The sequence below is a fragment of the Pecten maximus genome, chromosome 14 (genome assembly GCF_902652985.1).
Source record: "Pecten maximus chromosome 14, xPecMax1.1, whole genome shotgun sequence".
NCBI lineage: Eukaryota > Metazoa > Mollusca > Bivalvia > Pectinida > Pectinidae > Pecten > Pecten maximus.
Genome location: NC_047028.1, coordinates 741915 through 767010, shown reverse-complemented (window position 1 = coordinate 767010; position 25096 = coordinate 741915). Strand labels below are relative to the sequence as shown.

At 36.7% G+C, this 25096-nt stretch overlaps 1 protein-coding gene across 2 annotated transcripts in view; it reads left to right on the top strand.

The window, feature by feature from the left end:
* Positions 1-8171: 8171 nt before the first annotated feature.
* The window catches only part of LOC117342261 (S-formylglutathione hydrolase-like), a 61126-nt gene continuing 44201 nt past the window's right edge, over positions 8172-25096 (top strand). The window contains exons 1-6 of one of the 2 annotated variants that reach the window (XM_033904349.1): positions 8172-8238; positions 9844-9946; positions 10664-10752; positions 11101-11199; positions 11555-11679; positions 19516-19580. In XM_033904349.1, coding sequence (XP_033760240.1) covers positions 8181-8238; positions 9844-9946; positions 10664-10752; positions 11101-11199; positions 11555-11679; positions 19516-19580 — 539 coding nt within the window. In that variant the 5' untranslated portion in view covers positions 8172-8180. The remainder of the gene's footprint in view (positions 8239-9843; positions 9947-10663; positions 10753-11100; positions 11200-11554; positions 11680-19515; positions 19581-25096) is intronic. The other variant, XM_033904350.1, reaches the window with a different exon arrangement.

Genomic DNA, 25096 nt, shown 5'->3' with positions numbered 1-25096 from the left:
ATAGATACAACATTTTATACAATATTCTGTATTATTGAGGACAATGACGGATTGATGACATATAGATACAAATGAACATTTTATACAATATTCTATGAACACGCATATGATAAATGATCTCAAACACATTTCTAATTTGCATTTATTTGTTAAGTTACTGTGGGTCATCACTTTAAATATACAGCAATGTACATATAGCTGTCTTAAAAGTGTAACTTACAGTTCCCAATAGGAGAGATCCTTTAAAAAAGGTGAACACAGAAACAACTGGCTGGATAAACTTGAGGGCGAACACAATGGCCAGTGTGAGGACCCACACGAATACAGGTATCACATAAACATGTCTGTTGGAGAGAAACACGAGTATCAAATTAGGTTACATCATACCATCCATATTGATCCTGAGCTATAAGCCCAGATGTTCAACACATAGACTAAAAGTTGGGGGAGGGGGTTGCTGTTGTAGTGTGTTTTAATTGCAGAACCATGAAAACTGTTATGGACAAATTACAAGGCATGGGATTATGATGTCTAAAAATAGTGAATTCTACTTTCTTGATCGATAAGAAAGCTATCAGTTTGGTGATTGATATTCTCTCTATAAATGTACTATACTCGTAATAAAACATAGATCACCTTGTGACATAAATCATGTACTCTTTTTAGCATTTTCAATGGAACATTTTTTGGGGTGAATGATGAGTTATGAAATAAAGATCAAGTTTCATACCCGGTATATCACATAGCGAGTATTGGATTTGATATGGGATTGTCTGATTAAGGTGACAATGTCACCAAATCGTCACATATTAAGTCTTACTCCAGTTGATACTGATTACAGTCCTGGTGCCAAGCCAGCTTCATTTCTAAGATTTGTTAAATGCAGTAGCTTATATGATTTAAATATACTAAATCCTAATTTTCAAATACATGTGTACATGACAATATTTTACAGTAAGTCATAGTTTATTCTTAAACTTAGTTAATCTACTTACCTTATTTATACACCTAAGTCTAAATCAACATTATAGTTCCTGAAACATTTCCTACCTGACTTTATTTTGGTCACTTTTCAATGAGAGACTGTGATGTCTGTTGTATACTTACTCCACACTTAATTGTGATGTATACTTTATATACTTACTCCACACTTAATTGTGATGTATACTTTATATACTTACTCCACACTTAATTGTGATGAATACTTTATATATATACTTACTCCACACTTAATTGTGATGTACACTTTATATACTTACTCCACACTTAATTGTGATGTATACTTTATATACTTACTCCACACTTAATTGTGATGTATACTTTATATACTTACTCCACACCTAATTGTGATGTATACTTTATATACTTACTCCACACCTAATTGTGATGTATACTTTATATACTTACTCCACACCTAATTGTGATGTATACTTTATATACTTACTCCACACTTAATTGTGATGTATACTTTATATATATACTTACTCCACACTTAATTGTGATCATCACAATTAAGTGTGGAGTAAGTATATAAAGTATACATCACAATTAGGTGTGGAGTAAGTATATAAAGTATACATCACTGATGTATACTTTATATACTTACTCCACACCTAATTGTGATGTATACTTTATATACTTACTCCACACTTAATTGTGATGTACACTTTATATACTTACTCCACACTTAATTGTGATGTATACTTTATATACTTACTCCACACTTAATTGTGATGTATACTTTATATACTTACTCCACACTTAATTGTGATGTATACTTCATATACTTACTCCACACCTAATTGTGATGTATACTTTATATACTTACTCCACACCTAATTGTGATGTATACTTTATATACTTACTCCACACTTAATTGTGATGTATACTTTATATACTTACTCCACACTTAATTGTGATGTATACTTTATATACTTACTCCACACCTATCAGCTCTGCATACGCCTCACTTCCAGCCAACGCATAGCTGATCAAGAGAGCAATGCTGAGGAAACAAAGGGAGATCATCCAGGTGTATTCTCAATATAAATTATCATTTAGCCTTGAATGAATCTTTTTGTAATAGGAAAAAGTATGAACCTGACCGTAAACAAGGCCTAATTATACTTATAGAGTAAAATTGGTCGGAACAATATTTGACTGTCACATGCCAAAAAAACATGTTACTGTCTCATAATCAATAAGATTTAATGAATGTGTTCTACAGACAAGATTGACAATATTAAAATACTGAAGTATTATAAACAGTAAAATAATAACAAAAATAGTCAAATCATATATGGGTCTGGAAAACACTAGCTACAAGTTTTAAGAAATCTGTTAACAACGGTTAGAGGAGATCTCTCAACATCGGTATTAGATACTCTAATATCAAACACAACTGGAACACAAGATAATGTCAAACATTGGTCTCCACTTACAACTGTAGGACCAGGATAATATCAAACATCGGTCTCCACTTACAACTGTAGGACCTGGATAATATCAAACATCGGTCTCCACTTACAACTGTAGGACAAGGATTATGTCAAACATCGGTCACCACTTACAACTGTAGGACCAGTATAATATAAAACATCGGTATCCACTTACAACTGTAGGACAAGGATTATGTCAAACATCGGTCACCACTTACAACTGTAGGACCAGGATAATATCAAACATCAGTCACCACTTACAACTGTAGGACAAGGATTATGTCAAACATTGGTGTCCACTTACAACTGTAGGACCAGGATAATATCAAACATCGGTCTCCACTTACAACTGTAGGACCAGGATAATATCAAACATCTGCCTCCAACCACAGCCCAGAAACAGTTCCCCAAGGAGGTGAAGATTCGGGGGCCTCACACCGTCCTCAGATGACACGGCACCTTTCTGCCTCTTTGTAGACTTCCTTTCAATAATTTTATCATCTTCATCATCATCTACAATTAATTACAATTAAAAGTTTTATAAGATTAGTGATTCTTGTTATAGAATAAGGATAGTTATATAAGTATATATTCTATCAAACGTGTATGAAATTATGTTGATATGTTGGTAAATTAATTTTGCTTGAATAAAATAATATCACATTCATTTAAGAATTCTTTTTATTCAAAACTGCAATTAAACATTATCTACACTGCAATTAAACATAATCTTGTTTACATTATTTCTTTTCATAAAAACTGAATTAAAAAAAAAAAGATTAATGTATTGTTCATCTTTACAATATCTTTATGTTTACTAAATATTTGGGCAAACATCCATTGTAAGATGGTCATAACAAATCTGAATAAACAAGAGATAACAGAGGAATATTGGTTTCCACCATTGAATAATTTTTATTGGATCTATGTAGGTCTGATCTTTTCTCTATTTTTCTCTTCTTCTTTATTTTTTTTTAATAAGGGGAACATCTTAGATTAGTGAAAGATCCATGTAGAATTTCCTGAGAAATTTCAACTGTCAAAATTCAAAATGGTCATTTTGTCTGAATTCTGCTCAGTCTAAAAATTCATCATGCACAAAGAACCACCTAAATGTTTTAGAAAGATCAATCTATGAACCTTCTGAGAAATAGTGATAACAAACTTCAACTGTCAACATTCAAAATAGTCACATGTCATCACTTTATCTTCCTTCTAGTCTCAATACTGATCATTCACAACTAGGGACCAAGAGAAACCTGCCTATAAAATTTGAGAAAACTCCTTCTTAAATATACATGTACTTTTCAAGAAATAGCGATAACAATTTTTGAACAGTTAAAATTTAAAATAGCCACCGTTCAGCTATCGATGTGTTTTTTTTCCGATCAGTCTCAAATTTGAATTCTGCACAACTTCAATATGTGAACCTATTTTGAAATTTGAGGAAAATCTTCCAGGTTCTTCTCAAGAAATATTGATAACAAGGATTGATAATGGACAGGCAGACATACGACAGACTGACTGAAACCAGATAACAAAAGAATACCAATTTGATGGAGGGCAATAATCAAATAAAACAATAGCATTAATCAGGAGATTTAAAGAAAATATATATGATACAAAACCATTTTACATAATTTGCTTGATATTAATATCAGAAAAACCCATCAATACATACCTTTGTATCACTGATTCAAATGGAACAAACAAACAACTGATTGACTTAACCACAGGAATATTTACTGTGTGTGAGAAAATTTCATTGAGCCTAGAAGTGATCATTGTGTAAATAACTGATAGACTTCATATGACACTAATAATACTACATCATAATAATAGTTATACAGTAATAACACATATATGATGAAGTACTCATCCATACAAGAGAAACCTTAAATCAGGTTAATAACGAAGTTGTTAGTAAACAGAACATATCAACATAAACGGGGAAATAACTCATGTTAACTAATTTGTACTTGGAGACCACACAGTCAAATATCAAGGAGCTTTCCGTCAGCAGCCAGGAGATTCTGAAAGTGTAGGAAGTTAATTCAAATCTGACATTGTGTGAAGGCATGATACACAGACTGTACATTATTTATAAAGTACAATGTACCATGACATTACCTCGTGACGGCTACAACTACAGAATTTAATGGTATAGTTAACTCTCACCTGAACAAATATTAAAGGAATATATCCGTGTTTATAATTTAAGATGGTATCTGTAAAGATTTTTGCAAACATGTAACAAATATAGGTAATCCTAATGTCTACAAACTGTACATAAGAAACCTCTGTCTATAAAGTCAACCTGTTCACGGTGAATCACCTATATATAAATATTACCTGAGCTGCCTATGCATTTTTTTGTGAAATGATGCTACTACAATGTAATGCTAGTAATATGTTATAAAATCTCACCACTTTCTTGGTCCTCATCAGAGGCTAGGTAACCAGCATCATCTGTTAGGTCATTCAAGGGAACTAACTCCTCCTGTAACAGAACCACGATTCGTACAACCTTAATTGCTTATTATTTTATTTGAGGGTACATGTAGTAATACATGTATTCTTAAAATGTTTTCTAATGTATACCTTGCATTAAATGACATGTAGTCCATTACATGATGTACATTATAATATGTCAAACAAAATTCATGTACCTAGTAAATGTATTACCAATCCAATAAAAAAAAGGTTATAAGATGTCAGAACTATTCAAACTTCTCCATGAAATAAAGGAAAGTTTCCTGAAGCTGAACAACATAGTTGGTTAAAAGGACTCAGAGAGTGTTACAGCTGGTGCTTTACCAGGTTGAAATACATATGTATCATATATACATTGTACCTACATACCTTACCGATCTGTTGTTGTGTGGCGTGAGCCAACTGTAACAGTTCCGTGAAGAAGTAAATCAACACCGCCTGGAACGAGATAATCAAGCTAATTAGTAATGACAAAAAATCATTTGTTTACTGACTACATATTTTCATTTGATGTTATAAACACAATAATCTTTGAAACAAACTTTAGCCCAAACTTTAACCAGCATTATAAACCAAAACTATATCCAAGATTTTAGCATACAAATGCGTGTGATTTCTGATGGCAAAACAAGTGCCCAAGTAAACTGACATGTTAGTTGACAGCTAAAAGGTGTGAAATAGTCAACACTGTCATGTAATCTTACCACAAAATTCAAAATGTAACATATCAAAATACTTTTTGATATTTTCAGCTGTCATCTCTGAATTTGACAATATACAAAACACCATATCAACCAATCGATGCTTAAACTATTTATTATCAACTCATCACTCACCTGCATACATGCCCCGATAAGGAAGGAGATAAGAAATGGGTAGAGACCGGCCTCGTTCAGCGTCACTGGAAGTCCTATTGTGTCAAATGTATTTATCAGTAGATAATATCCAATACCCAACTTATTTTTTTTTATTACATAATTTTCAAGGTTGATACATTTATATACTTTTAATTTCAATTACATTCATCAACTCAAAAGTTAATACCTCATAAATGACACCATTTATGTATAAGAAAAAATTAGTAGAATATACAAGTTCTAAACTGAAACAAGAGGCCTAGGCCGATGGGCCTTAATGGACATCTGAATTAAAAGACCCAGTGAGGTTGTACTATTGGAGTGTAAAAGTGGAGTATAGGTCACATTAATAGCTCAGGCTAGCGAGACATTCCCTTTAGTCTATTGAGTGGTAGGATGTTTGCCTGGAGAGTGAGAGCTCGCTAGTTTGAGCCCCAGTATGAGCAGGGTATTTTTTTCATTTTACTCCTTCCTTTTAAAGATTCAGTGCCGTGGATTTTGGTTTTATTATCAGTACTCCTCCTATTACTGTACCAGTACTATACACATACTCAGTAGCTCAGTATTATGTTACTTAGAACAATTAAGTAATACTGTATGTTGTAACAAAACTATAATAACACTTAATTGGTCAGAACTCCACTTGGGATCATTCCTAGTAGACTTTTATTCATCTAAATCTTATTTGTGCATCTTAAGAAGAAGATTAAGATGTGTGTTCTTTTTAAAAACTAATGATCACTCTAGCATCCATGTCGGAATTTGGATCAATCTGAAAAATAACTGGAATTATAGAAGTTTGAAGTTCAATTTTCAAGATGGCAGCCATCATTGGCCATCTTGGATTTCAGATCGACCCCAAAAAATAAGAACACTTCATCAGAACCATCTCTAGATCATCTCAGGCAAAGTTGAGCTGAAATCTACTAGCAGAACGAAGTACTTCAGAAGAATTTTTGAATTTGGAAAATTTATGTACAGCACATGGCACACAATGACGAAGGAAACACATTTTAATGACTTTGGGTCAGATGGCCTGACAACATTTTAAAAGTGCAACAAAAAAGGGAACTTACCAAGAATACCTGTTCCCAAAATAGTTGCTATGGTTACAAAATCTGAAAGAAATCATATGACAAATACTAATTAACATTGATATTTACCATACTTCAGCTTGTTCAATTACACTTTAAACAGCAATAGCAACAAACAAATAGCATATATCATTAAAATGACAATTCCAAATTGAAATTAGCAGCGTCTCTGCTATTAAACTGTTCATTAGTTGTTAGAGTTTGAAATAACAGAACTATCTGATGATAAACAAAGTTGGTAGAACAAGGACCACGGAAATGTATTGATCAAAATAGTGATCTAAATTTTGATTCCAGGAGAATGAAAGGCAAATTCATGATCATTCAAGAGATCATATAATAATATATATATAGCTGTGAGTAATTAAAGGAATGAATTATGATGTTGCAATAATTGTCATAATGATAGCTCCACTGAGCTAATATTTAGATGTTATATCATTTACAACATTAAATAAAGTTTCTTGAATTAAATAAAGTTTTTTTAATGGTTGTCAATGTCATGCAATTAAAGTAACACCACGTGGCCTCAATTTTGACACTGGAGAAGGACGAAACCCAAACCTACCCAAAAGATGGTGGTTGTCCTGTTAACAATTCGCCTACATAACTGATGATTACTGAGATAGATTGCAGCATGATGTGATTTGTGATTTATTCACAGTTTTGTTTGTTTGTTTGTTTTATTTTCTTTTATTATTTTTTTTTAACTTGATGTTTGACAATTATCATGACAGAAAATTAAAAACATAAAAATTCTATAAAGTACTCAACTAAGATAGCCTATATCAATGTATATTTTGCAAAGTCACGTCTGTAGAAATAATAGTACAGTATGCACAGAAAAAAAATACTAATCTACTTTCACTTTCGTCAATTATGTACGGAAATTATATGTTAACGATTATACTCACAACACTGAAGATAGATTAGAATGGTCCCCTTCCCTTCGGCAATCTTAACCTGTTTATATTGTGTCATTCTATTGTTTCCAGTAGTTTGGTTATCGTAAAGTTGTTTCTGTTGCTATGGTTAAGGAGTTAATATTCAGCTGAGACGTCCACGTCCTTTCCTTGGCAGCCATGTTGGAAATACTTATCTATATTACTCCGCATGAGCTTATTGATGTTAAAAATAATACAGGATAATCTTAATAAAGTTACAATAATATTTGAATCTGCATACACGAAATAAATTGATGAAATAGTTAGATGTTGTTTGGAAGTATTATTTTCAAAAAAAATCTATAGCACTATGTTTTTAACATAATGGGTATTGTTATCCGGTTGAAATTACAGATGTTGTTCGGCTACCGGCGTGTTTTTATCGAAGTCCACCAAAAAGTTTCAAAATTTCGTAAGTATCGTTATATTGCAAAAATGGCAATCGTTTTGCAATGTGGAAATGATGAAATCTTAAAATGCTTTAAAACAACTTCACCATTGACTTCTGGAATATAAATACAAATCAATAAAAACCTTGAATGTTGATCTAGTCTAACCGACCAAGGAGTCATTTTTACGATATCACCATGTGTTGCAGACCATTTTATATGTGGGATGAAAGGAATACTTTTAGTATGTAGCAATTACATAGTTATAGTATTGAATTATTGATAAGATAGCGCATGTTTATTGTTATGTAGAGGAGTGACATGTTGTACCTGCGTGATCATGTTCAGTCTCTTCAGAGCACCTGTACACAAAGGTCACCATACTACAGAGCCTATAATATTAATGTTCCGGCACGACGATTTACCTTAAAATACCCAAAGACACCACTCAAAACACCCAAAAACATACCCTCAAACACCTGAAAACATACCCTCAAACACTCCAAAATACCCTTAAAACACCTATAAACATGCCCTCAAACACCCTACCCCCAAAACATCTACAATGTATAAACATTCCCTCAAACAGACAAACACACAAAAATACCTCCTAACACATTCCTACATTTTAGAATATCAAGTTGAGAACATGGGACCTGTTTTCACCTATAATATCATTATATTTATTTCCTCATGGACTTGCAGAACTTTGTACCGTGGATATTAACCACATGTGAAAGGGCATAATTCCAACAGGTACTGTATACATTGCAGATTTTTCATGTAACTTGCCAATTCACATGTTCAATTACATATACAAGTATATACAAGACATGTTTTTTTATTTACCTTGTCAATTCACGATCAAATCAATTACTATTGTTTTAATTAAATGTGTTTTCTCAAGAACTGAATAGATATGCTGATTGTGTAACATATATTAGTTGGAAATCTTAGCATGAACAGTGATTCACCAAGCTGAAGTCTGAGAACATTTGTAGTTACCATTTGTATTTACATGCATTCTCAAAAGACACTAGCTATAGATGTGCAGACATACTGCGTCATCAAGGCCGTTCTCATTTTGGTTGGACAGGTCTGGTGCGTTTATGAAATAAAGACGGACCTGGTGATTTTATATTGATTTCATACTACTCTTGACAAAGACTTCCAAGGCTTGTACTAACATGTGCGGTTCTGATATGATACAAATGTATATGTACATTAATGATTACAATATATTGCACAGTTACTGTATACAGAGCACAAGTCAGGACACAGTATCTGCACAGAAGTTTAAAAAAAATCTGCAATGTATACCTGTTGGAGTTATGCCCCTTCACACATGATTAACATCCACAGCATGATTGCAAGTCCAGGAAATAAATATATAATGATATCTGTTTGTGAAAACGGTTGCATTTCACGTTCTCATCTATATTTTAAAACACAGGGATGTAATTTGGAGGTGTTTTTAGGTCATGCCCAGAATGATCTACCTATAGATAATAGGACTTGTCCAGTGATAAATAGGTCAAAATAAAAGTTTGTTTGTGACTTTACATTTCAAGTACAATGTATATACAAAATGATGCCTTCGTCTTCTAACAGTTCTTAAATATTATTAGTATCTTTTAGAAGACGCAGTGTACAGACCAAAACAATGGCATTGACAGAAGTTTCCAGTAACAAAATGTTTGGAGGATGGCAAAAAGTCTTCAGCCATGAAAGGTAATGGTTATAATTACTGATGTTGCTTTGAAAGGCTGAATGTACTAATACATTTCCATCACATCAATTATATTTGTTTGAGATACAGGGATAATCCTTCTTTCCGTAATGTTTAATGCAAAATTGTATTTTATGAGTTGACATTGAATGGATATTCTGCACAAGTTAGCATTTCATTTTGTTATGATGGTTTTAAAAACTGCACTTAGGTATCTACTTATGGTATGTTCTTATGGAAAATTATAAACAAACAAACAATATTTAATCTGTAGAAATTCTATAAAATCTAGCTGGATCAATTGACATATATGTTCAATCATTGATATCCCTGGTTGCATCTAAACAGTTACAGGTTTGTGATTTAATAGTTAAACAGAGTGAAATATTAAGAGTACAGTTTAAAATTGACAGGAAACAAGCTTAATAAAGCCATGAAATTGCCATCCCGCCTGTAGCTTTAATTGGACAGCATTAACACGTGTGCCTATGATCCAGTAACCCTCAGTTCTTTATTCCCCAGTTCACTACATGATGTAGTATATATATTTAGGTGGTCTAATTTGATATTGACGATTGTTATTCCTACCAGTTTTACATGTTCAAACGTACATTATAAAAGTCATAACAAAGGCTCCTTAAAGGTACAGAACAACCAGCTTGTGCGGAATATCCCCTTATAGTTATGAGATGATAATTCAAATGAGATTTTTATTGTAGTTCTGAACTGAAATGTGTAATGAAGTTTGGCGTGTTTATTCCTGCCCAGGCTGAAAATAAGAAAGTACCTGTGTTGTACTGGCTATCAGGTAATGGTTTCCTCTCTTATTACATACATGTACAGTCGAATCTGTCCAAACGACCATCTCTATTTAGCGACCCTCTGTTCTAAGCGACCATTTCAATTCCTCCCGAGCGTTTTCGCTATATATATAGTGTGAAAGTAATGCTGCATCTATCAAATATCTTATCCAAGCTGACTGATTCATTGATCCAGTCTGGCTCTAGTTCTGAGCTTTGGATTTTGTCTGACTGTGAATACTTGCATTCCAGTTTGACTGAATTGATTAAAAACTTGAAAACCATCTAGACTGTCATCCATTTTGCTTGTGCACTTGTAATCAAAGGTACTTGTAAACTTGTGATTTGTTTTGTAGGACTGACCTGTACTGAACAGAATTTCGTGACAAAGGCCGGAAGTCAGAAATATGCAGCTGAACATGGTCTCATCATTGTAGCTCCTGACACCAGTCCAAGTAAGTAGTCTGTGTTTATAATGTATTATTAAAAAAGTTAATGAAGGTATTTTTTATAATTTGTTTATGCCCCTACCATGAAAGAGGGGGATGGGTATAGTGTCCGATCCCAATGTAATGTAACTAGCCTGATCTCAGGAACTGCTGATGCTATCCTCACCAAACTGTGTTTTGGGGAGTCAAGTGGCAGCGGGGCATACATACATTTATTCGACCTGAGAATCTTTTCCCTGAAAACCAGGCATGTTTATTACACATGAATATCTTAGATCATATGGTTAAGTCAGTAATTTGTCAAGGATGGTATGGTATTACAGATTTCTGTTTAGAATTTGCGGCGACTGTTGTGTTGTAGGAGGGTGTAATATTGAAGGTGAAGATGACGCATATGACTTCGGATCTGGTGCTGGATTCTATGTAAATGCCACACAGGACAAATGGAAAACCAACTACAGAATGTACGCCTATGTCACAGAGGAGGTATGATATTGTCAGGAGAGTTTGAATGTAAGTCGACATCACAGAGGAGGTATGATGTAGTCAGGAGAGTGTGAATGTACATCTACATCACAGAGGAGGTATGATGTGGTCAGGAGAGTGTTAATGTAAACCTACATCACAGAGGAGGTATGATGTGGTCAGGAGAGTGTTGATGTAAGTCTACATCACAGAGGAGGTATGATGTGGTCAGGAGAGTGTTAATGTAAGTCTACATCACAGAGGAGGTATGATGTAGTCAGGAGAGTGTGAATGTACACCTACATCACAGAGGAGGTATGATGTGGTCAGGAGAGTGTTAATGTAAGCCTACATCACAGAGGAGGTATGATGTGGTCAGGAGAGTTTGAATGTAAACCTACATCACAGAGGAGGTATGATGTGGTCAGGAGAGTGTGAATGTAAACCTACATCACAGAGGAGGTATGATGTGGTCAGGAGAGTGTTAATGTAAGTCTACATCACAGAGGAGGTATGATGTGGTCAGGAGAGTGTGAATGTAAGTCTACATCACAGAGGAGGTATGATGTGGTCAGGAGAGTGTTAATGTAAGTCTACATCACAGAGGAGGTATGATGTGGTCAGGAGAGTGTTAATGTAAGTCTACATCACAGAGGAGGTATGATGTGGTGGGGAGAGTTTGAATGTAAACCTACATCACAGAGGAGGTATGATGTAGTCAGGAGAGTGTGAATTTAAACCTATATCACAGAGGAGGTATGATGTGGTCAGGAGAGTGTTAATGTAAACCTACATCACAGAGGAGGTATGATGTGGTCAGGAGAGTTTGAATGTAAGTCTACATCACAGAGGAGGTATGATGTGGTCAGGAGAGTGTTAATGTAAACCTACATCACAGAGGAGGTATGATGTAGTCAGGAGAGTGTGAATTTAAACCTATATCACAGAGGAGGTATGATGTGGTCAGGAGAGTGTTAATGTAAACCTACATCACAGAGGAGGTATGATGTGGTCAGGAGAGTTTGAATGTAAGTCTACATCACAGAGGAGGTATGATGTGGTCAGGAGAGTGTTAATGTAAACCTACATCACAGAGGAGGTATGATGTGGTCAGGAGAGTGTTAATGTAAACCTACATCACAGAGGAGGTATGATGTGGTCAGGAGAGTGTGAATGTAAGTCTACATCACAGAGGAGGTATGATGTGGTCAGGGGAGTGTGAATGTAAGTCTACATCACAGAGGAGGTATGATGTGGTCAGGAGAGTTTGAATGTAAGTCTACATCACAGAGGAGGTATGATGTAGTCAGGAGAGTTTGAATGTAAACCTACATCACAGAGGAGGTATCATGTGGTCAGGAAAGGTTGAATGTAAGTTTACATCACAGAGGAGGTATGATGTGGTCAGGAGAGTTTGAATGTAAGTTTACATCACAGAGGAGGTATGATGTGGTCAGGAGAGTTTGAATGTAAGTTTACATCACAGAGGAGGTATGATGTGGTCAGGAGAGTGTGAATGTAAGTCTACATCACAGAGGAGGTATGATGTGGTCAGGAGAGTTTGAATGTAAGTCTACATCACAGAGGAGGTATGATGTAGTCAGGAGAGTTTGAATGTAAACCTACATCACAGAGGAGGTATCATGTGGTCAGGAAAGGTTGAATGTAAGTTTACATCACAGAGGAGGTATGATGTGGTCAGGAGAGTGTGAATGTAAGTTTACATCACAGAGGAGGTATGATGTGGTCAGGAGAGTGTGAATGTACACCTACATCACAGAGGAGATATGATGTGGTCAGGAGAGTGTGAATGTAAGTCTACATCACAGAGGAGGTATGATGTGGTGGGGAGAGTGTTAATGTAAACCTACATCACAGAGGAGGTATGATGTGGTCAGGAGAGTGTTAATGTAAGTCTACATCACAGAGGAGGTATGATGTAGTCAGGAGAGTGTGAATGTAAGTCTACATCACAGAGGAGGTATGATGTGGTCAGGAGAGTTTGAATGTAAACCTACATCACAGAGGAGGTATGATGTGGTCAGGAGAGTGTGAATGTAAACCTACATCACAGAGGAGGTATGATGTGGTCAGGAGAGTGTTAATGTAAGTCTACATCACAGGAGGTATGATGTGGTCAGGAAAGTGTTAATGTAAACCTACATCACAGAGGAGGTATGATGTGGTCAGGAGAGTGTGAATGTAAGTCTACATCACAGAGGAGGTATGATGTGATCAGGAGAGTTTGAATGTAAACCTACATCACAGAGGAGGTATGATGTGGTCAGGAGAGTGTTAATGTAAACCTACATCACAGAGGAGGTATGATGTAGTCAGGAGAGTGTGAATGTACACCTACATCACAGAGGAGGTATGATGTAGTCAGGAGAGTGTGAATGTAAGTCTACATCACAGAGGAGGTATGATGTGGTTAGGAGAGTGTGAATGTAAGTCTACATCACAGAGGAGGTATGATGTGGTCAGGAGAGTTTGAATGTAAGTCTACATCACAGAGGAGGTATGATGTGGTCAGGAGAGTGTTAATGTAAGTCTACATCACAGAGGAGGTATGATGTGGTCAGGAGTGTGAATGTAAGTCTACATCACAGAGGAGGTATGATGTGGTCAGGAGAGTGTTAATGTAAGTCTACATCACAGAGGAGGTATGATGTGGTCAGGAGAGTGTTAATGTAAGTCTACATCACAGAGGAGGTATGATGTGGTGGGGAGAGTTTGAATGTAAACCTACATCACAGAGGAGGTATGATGTAGTCAGGAGAGTGTGAATTTAAACCTATATCACAGAAGAGGTATGATGTGGTCAGGAGAGTGTTAATGTAAACCTACATCACAGAGGAGGTATGATGTAGTCAGGAGAGTGTGAATGTAAACCTACATCACAGAGGAGGTATGATGTGGTCAGGAGAGTGTTAATGTAAACCTACATCACAGAGGAGGTATGATGTGGTCAGGAGAGTGTGAATGTAAGTCTACATCACAGAGGAGGTATGATGTAGTCAGGAGAGTGTGAATGTACACCTACATCACAGAGGAGGTATGATGTGGTCAGGAGAGTGTTAATGTAAGTCTACATCACAGAGGAGGTATAATGTGGTCAGGATAGTTTGAATGTAAGTCTACATCACAGAGGAGGTATGATGTGGTCAGGAGAGTGTGAATGTAAGTCTACATCACAGAGGAGGTATGATGTGGTCGGGACAGTGTTAATGTAAACCTACATCACAGAGGAGGTATAATGTGGTCAGGAGAGTGTGAATGTAAGTCTACATCACAGAGGAGGTATGATGTGGTCAGGAGAGTGTTAATGTAAGTCTACATCACAGAGGAGGTATAATGTGGTCAGGATAGTTTGAATGTAAACCTACATCACAGAGGAGGTATGATGTGGTTAGGAGAGTGTTAATGTAAGTCTACATCACAGAGGAGGTATGATGTGGTCAGGAGAGTTTGAATATAAACCTACATCACAGAGGAGGTATGATGTGGTCAGGAGAGTTTGAATGTAAACCTACATCACAGAGGAGGTATGATGTGGTCAGGAGAGTGTGAATGTAAACCTACATCACAGAGGAGGTATGATGTGGTCAGGAGAGTGTGAATGTAAACCTACATCACAGAGGAGGTATGATGTGGTCAGGAGAGTGTTAATGTAAACCTACATCACAGAGGAGGTATGATGTGGTCTGGAGAGTGTTAATGTAAGTCTACATCACAGAGGAGGTATGATGTGGTCAGGAGAGTGTTAATGTAAACCTACATCACAGAGGAGGTATGATGTGGTCAGGAGAGTGTTAATGTAAGTCTATATCACAGAGGAGGTATGATGTGGTCAGGAGAGTTTGAATGTAAACCTACATCACAGAGGAGGTATGATGTGGTCAGGAGAGTTTGAATGTAAACCTACATCACAGAGGAGGTATGATGTGGTCAGGAGAGTGTGAATGTAAGTCTACATCACAGAGGAGGTATGATGTGGTCAGGAGAGTGTTAATGTAAGTCTACATCACAGAGGAGGTATGATGTGGTCAGGAGAGTGTTAATGTAAGTCTACATCACAGAGGAGGTATGATGTGGTCAGGAGAGTGTTAATGTAAATCTACATCACAGAGGAGGTATGATGTATTCAGGAGAGTTTGAATGTACACCTACATCACAGAGGAGGTATGATGTGGTCAGGGGAGTGTTAATGTAAATCTACATCACAGAGGAGGTATGATGTATTCAGGAGAGTTTGAATGTAAACCTACATCACAGAGGAGGTATGATGTGGTCAGGAGAGTGTTAATGTAACTCTACATCTCAGAGGATGTATGATGTGGTCAGGAGAGTGTTAATGTAAACCTACATCACAGAGGAGGTGTGATGTGGTCAGGAGAGTTTGAATGTAAACCTACATCACAGAGGAGGTATGATGTGGTCAGGAGAGTGTTAATGTAAACCTACATCACAGAGGAGGTATGATGTGGTCAGGAGAGTGTTAATGTAAATCTACATCACAGAGGAGGTATGATGTATTCAGGAGAGTTTGAATGTAAGTCTACATCACAGAGGAGGTATGATGTGGTGAGGAGAGTTTGAATGTAAACCTACATCACAGAGGAGGTATGATGTGGTGAGGAGAGTGTGAATGTAAGTCTACATCACAGAGGAGGTATGATGTGGTGAGGAGAGTGTTAATGTAAGTCTACATCACAGAGGAGGTATGATGTGGTCAGGAGAGTGTTAATGTAAGTCTACATCACAGAGGAGGTATGATGTGGTCAGGAGAGTTTGAATGTAAGTCTACATCACAGAGGAGGTATGATGTGGTCAGGAGAGTGTTAATGTAAGTCTACATCACAGAGGAGGTATGATGTATTCAGGAGAGTTTGAATGTACACCTACATCACAGAGGAGGTATGATGTGGTCAGGGGAGTGTTAATGTAAATCTACATCACAGAGGAGGTATGATGTATTCAGGAGAGTTTGAATGTAAACCTACATCACAGAGGAGGTATGATGTGGTCAGGAGAGTGTTAATGTAACTCTACATCTCAGAGGATGTATGATGTGGTCAGGAGAGTGTTAATGTAAACCTACATCACAGAGGAGGTGTGATGTGGTCAGGAGAGTTTGAATGTAAACCTACATCACAGAGGAGGTATGATGTGGTCAGGAGAGTGTTAATGTAAACCTACATCACAGAGGAGGTATGATGTGGTCAGGAGAGTGTTAATGTAAATCTACATCACAGAGGAGGTATGATGTATTCAGGAGAGTTTGAATGTAAGTCTACATCACAGAGGAGGTATGATGTGGTCAGGAGAGTTTGAATGTAAACCTACATCACAGAGGAGGTATGATGTGGTGAGGAGAGTGTGAATGTAAGTCTACATCACAGAGGAGGTATGATGTGGTGAGGAGAGTGTTAATGTAAGTCTACATCACAGAGGAGGTATGATGTGGTCAGGAGAGTGTTAATGTAAGTCTACATCACAGAGGAGGTATGATGTGGTCAGGAGAGTTTGAATGTAAGTCTACATCACAGAGGAGGTATGATGTGGTCAGGAGAGTGTTAATGTAAGTCTACATCACAGAGGAGGTATGATGTATTCAGGAGAGTTTGAATGTACACCTACATCACAGAGGAGGTATGATGTGGTCAGGGGAGTGTTAATGTAAACCTACATCACAGAGGAGGTATGATGTGGTCAGGAGAGTGTGAATGTAAACCTACATCACAGAGGAGGTATGATGTGGTCAGGAGAGTGTTAATGTAAGTCTACATTACAGAGGAGGTACGATGTGGTCAGGAGAGTGTCAATGTAAACCTACATCACAGAGGAGGTATGATGTAGTCAGGAGAGTTTGAATGTAAACCTACATCACAGAGGAGGTATGATGTAGTCAGGAGAGTGTTGATGTAAACCTACATCACAGAGGAGGTATGATGTGGTCAGGAAAGTGTGAATGTAAACCTACATCACAGAGGAGGTATGATGTAGTCAGGAGAGTGTCAATGTAAACCTACATCACAGAGGAGGTATGATGTAGTCAGGAGAGTTTGAATGTAAGTCTACATCACAGAGGTATGATGTAGTCAGGAGAGTGTGAATGTAAACCTACATCACAGAGGAGGTATGATGTGGTCAGGAGAGTGTTAATGTAAGTCTACATCACAGAGGTATGATGTAGTCAGGAGAGTGTGAATGTAAACCTACATCACAGAGGAGGTATGATGTGGTCAGGAGAGTTTGAATGTAAACCTACATCACAGAGGAGGTATGATGTAGTCAGGAGAGTGTGAATGTAAGTCTACATCACAGAGGAGGTATGATGTGGTCAAGAGAGTGTGAATGTAAGTCTACATCACAGAGGAGGTATGATGTGGTCAGGAGTGTTAATGTAAGTCTACATCACAGAGGAGGTATGATGTGGTCAGGAGAGTGTTAATGTAAGTCTACATCACAGAGGAGGTATGATGTGGTCTGGAGAGTTTGAATGTAAGTCTACATCACAGAGGAGGTATGATGTGGTCAGGAGAGTTTGAATGTAAACCTACATCACAGAGGAGGTATGATGTGGTCAGGAGAGTGTTAATGTAAACCTACATCACAGAGGAGGTATGATGTGGTTGGGAGAGTGTGAATGTAAGTCTACATCACAGAGGAGGTATGATGTAGTCAGGAGAGTGTTAATGTAAACCTACATCACAGAGGAGGTATGATGTGGTCAGGAGAGTGTTAATGTACACCTACATCACAGAGGAGGTATGATGTGGTCAGGAGAGTTTGAATGTAAGTCTACATCACAGAGGAGGTATGATGTGGTCAGGAGAGTGTTAATGTAAACCTACATCACAGGAGGTATGATGTGGTCAGGAGAGTGTTAATGTAAACCTACATCACAGAGGAGGCATGATGTGGTCAGGAGAGTGTGAATGTAAACCTACATCACAGAGGAGGTATGATGTGGTCAGGAGAGTGTGAATGTAAGTCTACATCACAGAGGAGGTATGATGTAGTCAGGAGAGTGTTAATGTAAACCTACATCACAGAGGAGGTATGATGTGGTCAGGAGAGTGTGAATGTAAGTCTACATCACAGAGGAGGTATGATGTGGTCAGGAGAGTGTGAATGTAAGTCTACATCACAGAGGAGGTATGATGTGGTCAGGAGAGTGTTAATGTAAACCTACATCACAGAGGAGGTATGATGTGGTCAGGAGAGTGTTAATGTAAACCTACATCACAGAGGAGGTATGATGTAGTCAGGAGAGTGTTAATGTAAACCTACATCACAGAGGAGGTATGATGTGGTCAGGAGAGTGTTGATGTAAGTCTACATCACAGAGGAGGTATGATGTGGTCAGGAGAGTGTTGATGTAAGTCTACATCACAGAGGAGGTATGATGTGGTCAGGAGAGTGTGAATGTAAGTCTACATCACAGAGGAGGTATGATGTAGTCAGGAAAATTTGAATTTACCTATGTATTCAATTAGAAAATAGGGTGTTATAGATCTAAAACATTCTTTAGTCAAACATAAAATTCATTTTTCAAATGGAATGTAGCTAGGAATGAACTGACCAGTTATTATGTTAAAGAGATGGAAATATAATTCAGATTTCTAGCTTTGAAAATTTCAGGACACTTCGCTTTCTTTTATCATCTATCTTAGATTACTAGTATGAAGTTAGATGTAAATGTTACAATATTGTGATGTGCATCGTTTCTTTGTTTTAAAGATATAAGTTTATTGGTTAATTCTTATGTGAGTCCCTGAAACTCATTGTTTTCATTTTTTGCATACTAACAACCACAAATCTTCGTATTCAAATTAAAGTATTTATTTTCAGCTACCCGCTGTAATAACCAGTAATTTTGCAGCCATTCCTGATAAAATGTCCATTTTTGGTCACAGGTAATGCTTAAGTTTAGCAATGCTACAAATCACATTCACTGTGACTACTAAGTACTCTGACCTTTCTGTTCTAAACGAAGCTACAAATCACATTGTGACTACACTGACCTCTCTGTTATAAACACAGCTACAAATCACATTGTGACTACACTGACCTCTCTGTTATAAACACTACAAATCACATTGTGACTACACTGACCTCTCTGTTATAAAAACTACACTACAAATCACATTGTGACTACACTGACCTCTCTGTTATAAACACTACAAATCACATTGTGACTACCCTGACCTTTCTGTTATAAACACTACAAATCACATCGTGACTACACTGACCTCTCTGTTATAAACACTACAAATCACATTGTGACTACACTGACCTCTGTTATAAACACTACAGATCACATTGTGACTACACTGACCTCTCTGTTATAAACACTACACTACAAATCACATTGTGACTACACTGACCTCTCTGTTATAAACACTACAAATCACATTGTGACTACACTGACCTCTCTGTTATAAACACTACACTACAAATCACATTGTGACTACACTGACCTCTCTGTTATAAACACTACAAATCACATTGTGACTACACTGACCTCTCTGTTATAAACACTACAAATCACATTGTGACTACACTGACCTCTCTGTTATAAACACTACAAATCACATTGTGACTACACTGACCTCTCTGTTATAAACACTACAAATCACATTGTGACTACACTGACCTCTCTGTTATAAACACTACAAATCACATTGTGACTACACTGACCTCTCTGTTATAAACACTACAAATCACATTGTGACTACACTGACCTCTCTGTTATAAACACTACAAATCACATTGTGACTACACTGACCTCTCTGTTATAAACACTACAAATCACATTGTGACTACACTGACCTCTCTGTTATAAACACTACAAATCACATTGTGACTACACTGACCTCTCTGTTATAAACACTACAAATCACATTGTGACTACACTGACCTCTCTGTTATAAACACTACAAATCACATTGTGACTACACTGACCTCTCTGTTATAAACACTACAAATCACATTGTGACTACACTGACCTCTCTGTTATAAACACTACAAATCACATTGTGACTACACTGACCTCTCTGTTATAAACACTACACTACAAATCACATTGTGACTACACTGACCTCTCTGTTATAAACACTACAAATCACATTGTGACTACTCTGACCTCTCTGTTATAAACACTGCTACAAATCACATTGTGACTACACTGACCTCTCTGTTATAAACACTACAAATCACATTGTGACTACACTGACCTCTCTGTTATAAACACTACACTACAAATCACATTGTGACTACACTGACCTCTCTGTTATAAACACTACAAATCACATTGTGACTACACTGACCTCTCTGTTATAAACACTACACTACAATCACATTGTGACTACACTGACCTCTCTGTTATAAACACTACAAATCACATTGTGACTACACTGACCTCTCTGTTATAAACACTACAAATCACATTGTGACTACACTGACCTCTCTGTTATAAACACTACACTACAAATCACATTGTGACTACACTGACCTCTCTGTTATAAACACTACAAATCACATTGTGACTACACTGACCTCTCTGTTATAAACACACTACAAATCACATTGTGACTACACTGACCTCTCTGTTATAAACACTACTACAAATCACATTGTGACTACACTGACCTCTCTGTTATAAACACTGCTACAAATCACATTGTGACTACACTGACCTCTCTGTTATAAACACTACAAATCACATTGTGACTACACTGACCTCTCTGTTATAAACACTACACTACAAATCACATTGTGACTACACTGACCTCTCTGTTATAAACACTACAAATCACATTGTGACTACACTGACCTCTCTGTTATAAACACTACAAATCACATTGTGACTACACTGACCTCTCTGTTATAAACACTACACTACAAATCACATTGTGACTACACTGACCTCTCTGTTATAAACACTACAAATCACATTGTGACTACACTGACCTCTCTGTTATAAACACTACAAATCACATTGTGACTACACTGACCTCTCTGTTATAAACACTACACTACAATGACATTGTGACTACACTGACCTCTCTGTTATAAACACTACAAATCACATTGTGACTACTCTGACCTCTCTGTTATAAACACTGCTACAAATCACATTGTGACTACACTGACCTCTCTGTTATAAACACTACAAATCACATTGTGACTACACTGACCTCTCTGTTATAAACACTACAAATCACATTGTGACTACACTGACCTCTCTGTTATAAACACTACAAATCACATTGTGACTACACTGACCTCTCTGTTATAAACACTACACTACAAATCACATTGTGACTACACTGACCTCTCTGTTATAAACACTACAAATCACATTGTGACTACACTGACCTCTCTGTTATAAACACTACACTACAAATCACATTGTGACTACACTGACCTCTCTGTTATAAACACTACAAATCACATTGTGACTACACTGACCTCTCTGTTATAAACACACTACAAATCACATTGTGACTACACTGACCTCTCTGTTATAAACACTACACTACAAATCACATTGTGACTACACTGACCTCTCTGTTATAAACACTACACTACAAATCACATTGTGACTACACTGACCTCTCTGTTATAAACACTACAAATCACATTGTGACTACACTGACCTCTCTGTTATAAACACTACAAATCACATTGTGACTACACTGACCTCTCTGTTATAAACACTACACTACAAATCACATTGTGACTACACTGACCTCTCTGTTATAAACACTACACAAATCACATTGTGACTACACTGACCTCTCTGTTATAAACACTACAAATCACATTGTGACTACACTGACCTCTCTGTTATAAACACTACACTACAAATCACATTGTGACTACACTGACCTCTCTGTTATAAACACTACAAATCACATTGTGACTACACTGACCTCTCTGTTATAAACACTACACTACAAATCACATTGTGACTACACTGACCTCTCTGTTATAAACACTACAAATCACATTGTGACTACACTGACCTCTCTGTTATAAACACTGCTACAAATCACATTGTGACTACACTGACCTCTCTGTTATAAACACTACAAATCACATTGTGACTACACTGACCTCTCTGTTATAAACACTACAAATCACATTGTGACTACACTGACCTCTCTGTTATAAACACTACAAATCACATTGTGACTACACTGACCTCTCTGTTATAAACACTACTACAAATCACATTGTGACTACACTGACCTCTCTGTTATAAACACTACACTACAAATCACATTGTGACTACACTGACCTCTCTGTTATAAACACTACACTACAAATCACATTGTGACTACACTGACCTCTCTGTTATAAACACTACAAATCACATTGTGACTACACTGACCTCTCTGTTATAAACACTACAAATCACATTGTGACTACACTGACCTCTCTGTTATAAACACTACACTACAAATCACATTGTGACTACACTGACCTCTCTGTTATAAACACTACAAATCACATTGTGACTACACTGACCTCTCTGTTATAAACACTACAAATCACATTGTGACTACACTGACCTCTCTGTTATAAACACTACTACAAATCACATTGTGACTACACTGACCTCTCTGTTATAAACACTACACTACAAATCACATTGTGACTACACTGACCTCTCTGTTATAAACACTACAAATCACATTGTGACTACACTGACCTCTCTGTTATAAACACTACACTACAAATCACATTGTGACTACACTGACCTCTCTGTTATAAACACTACAAATCACATTGTGACTACACTGACCTCTCTGTTATAAACACTACAAATCACATTGTGACTACACTGACCTTTCTGTTATAAACACTACAAATCACATTGTGACTACACTGACCTCTCTGTTATAAACACTACAAATCACATTGTGACTACACTGACCTCTCTGTTATAAACACTACAAATCACATTGTGACTACACTGACCTTTCTGTTATAAACACTACAAATCACATTGTGACTACACTGACCTCTCTGTTATAAACACTACAAATCACATTGTGACTACACTGACCTCTCTGTTATAAACACTACACTACAAATCACATTGTGACTACACTGACCTCTCTGTTATAAACACTACAAATCACATTGTGACTACACTGACCTCTCTGTTATAAACACTACAAATCACATTGTGACTACACTGACCTCTCTGTTATAAACACTACAAATCACATTGTGACTACACTGACCTCTCTGTTATAAACACTACAAATCACATTGTGACTACACTGACCTCTCTGTTATAAACACTACAAATCACATTGTGACTACACTGACCTCTCTGTTATAAACACTACACTACAAATCACATTGTGACTACACTGACCTCTCTGTTATAAACACTACAAATCACATTGTGACTACACTGACCTCTCTGTTATAAACACTACAAATCACATTGTGACTACACTGACCTCTCTGTTATAAACACTACTACAAATCACATTGTGACTACACTGACCTCTCTGTTATAAACACTACACTACAAATCACATTGTGACTACACTGACCTCTCTGTTATAAACACTACAAATCACATTGTGACTACACTGACCTCTCTGTTATAAACACTACAAATCACATTGTGACTACACTGACCTCTCTGTTATAAACACTACACTACAATCACATTGTGACTACACTGACCTCTCTGTTATAAACACTACACTACAAATCACATTGTGACTACACTGACCTCTCTGTTATAAACACTACAAATCACATTGTGACTACACTGACCTCTCTGTTATAAACACTACACTACAAATCACATTGTGACTACACTGACCTCTCTGTTATAAACACTACAAATCACATTGTGACTACACTGACCTCTCTGTTATAAACACTACACTACAAATCACATTGTGACTACACTGACCTCTCTGTTATAAACACTACAAATCACATTGTGACTACACTGACCTCTCTGTTATAAACACTACACTACAAATCACATTGTGACTACACTGACCTTCTCTGTTATAAACACTACAAATCACATTGTGACTACACTGACCTCTCTGTTATAAACACTACACTACAAATCACATTGTGACTACACTGACCTCTCTGTTATAAACACTACAAATCACATTGTGACTACACTGACCTCTCTGTTATAAACACTACTACAAATCACATTGTGACTACACTGACCTCTCTGTTATAAACACACTACAAATCACATTGTGACTACACTGACCTCTCTGTTATAAACACTACAAATCACATTGTGACTACACTGACCTCTCTGTTATAAACACTACAAATCACATTGTGACTACACTGACCTCTCTGTTATAAACACTACACTACAAATCACATTGTGACTACACTGACCTCTCTGTTATAAACACTACAA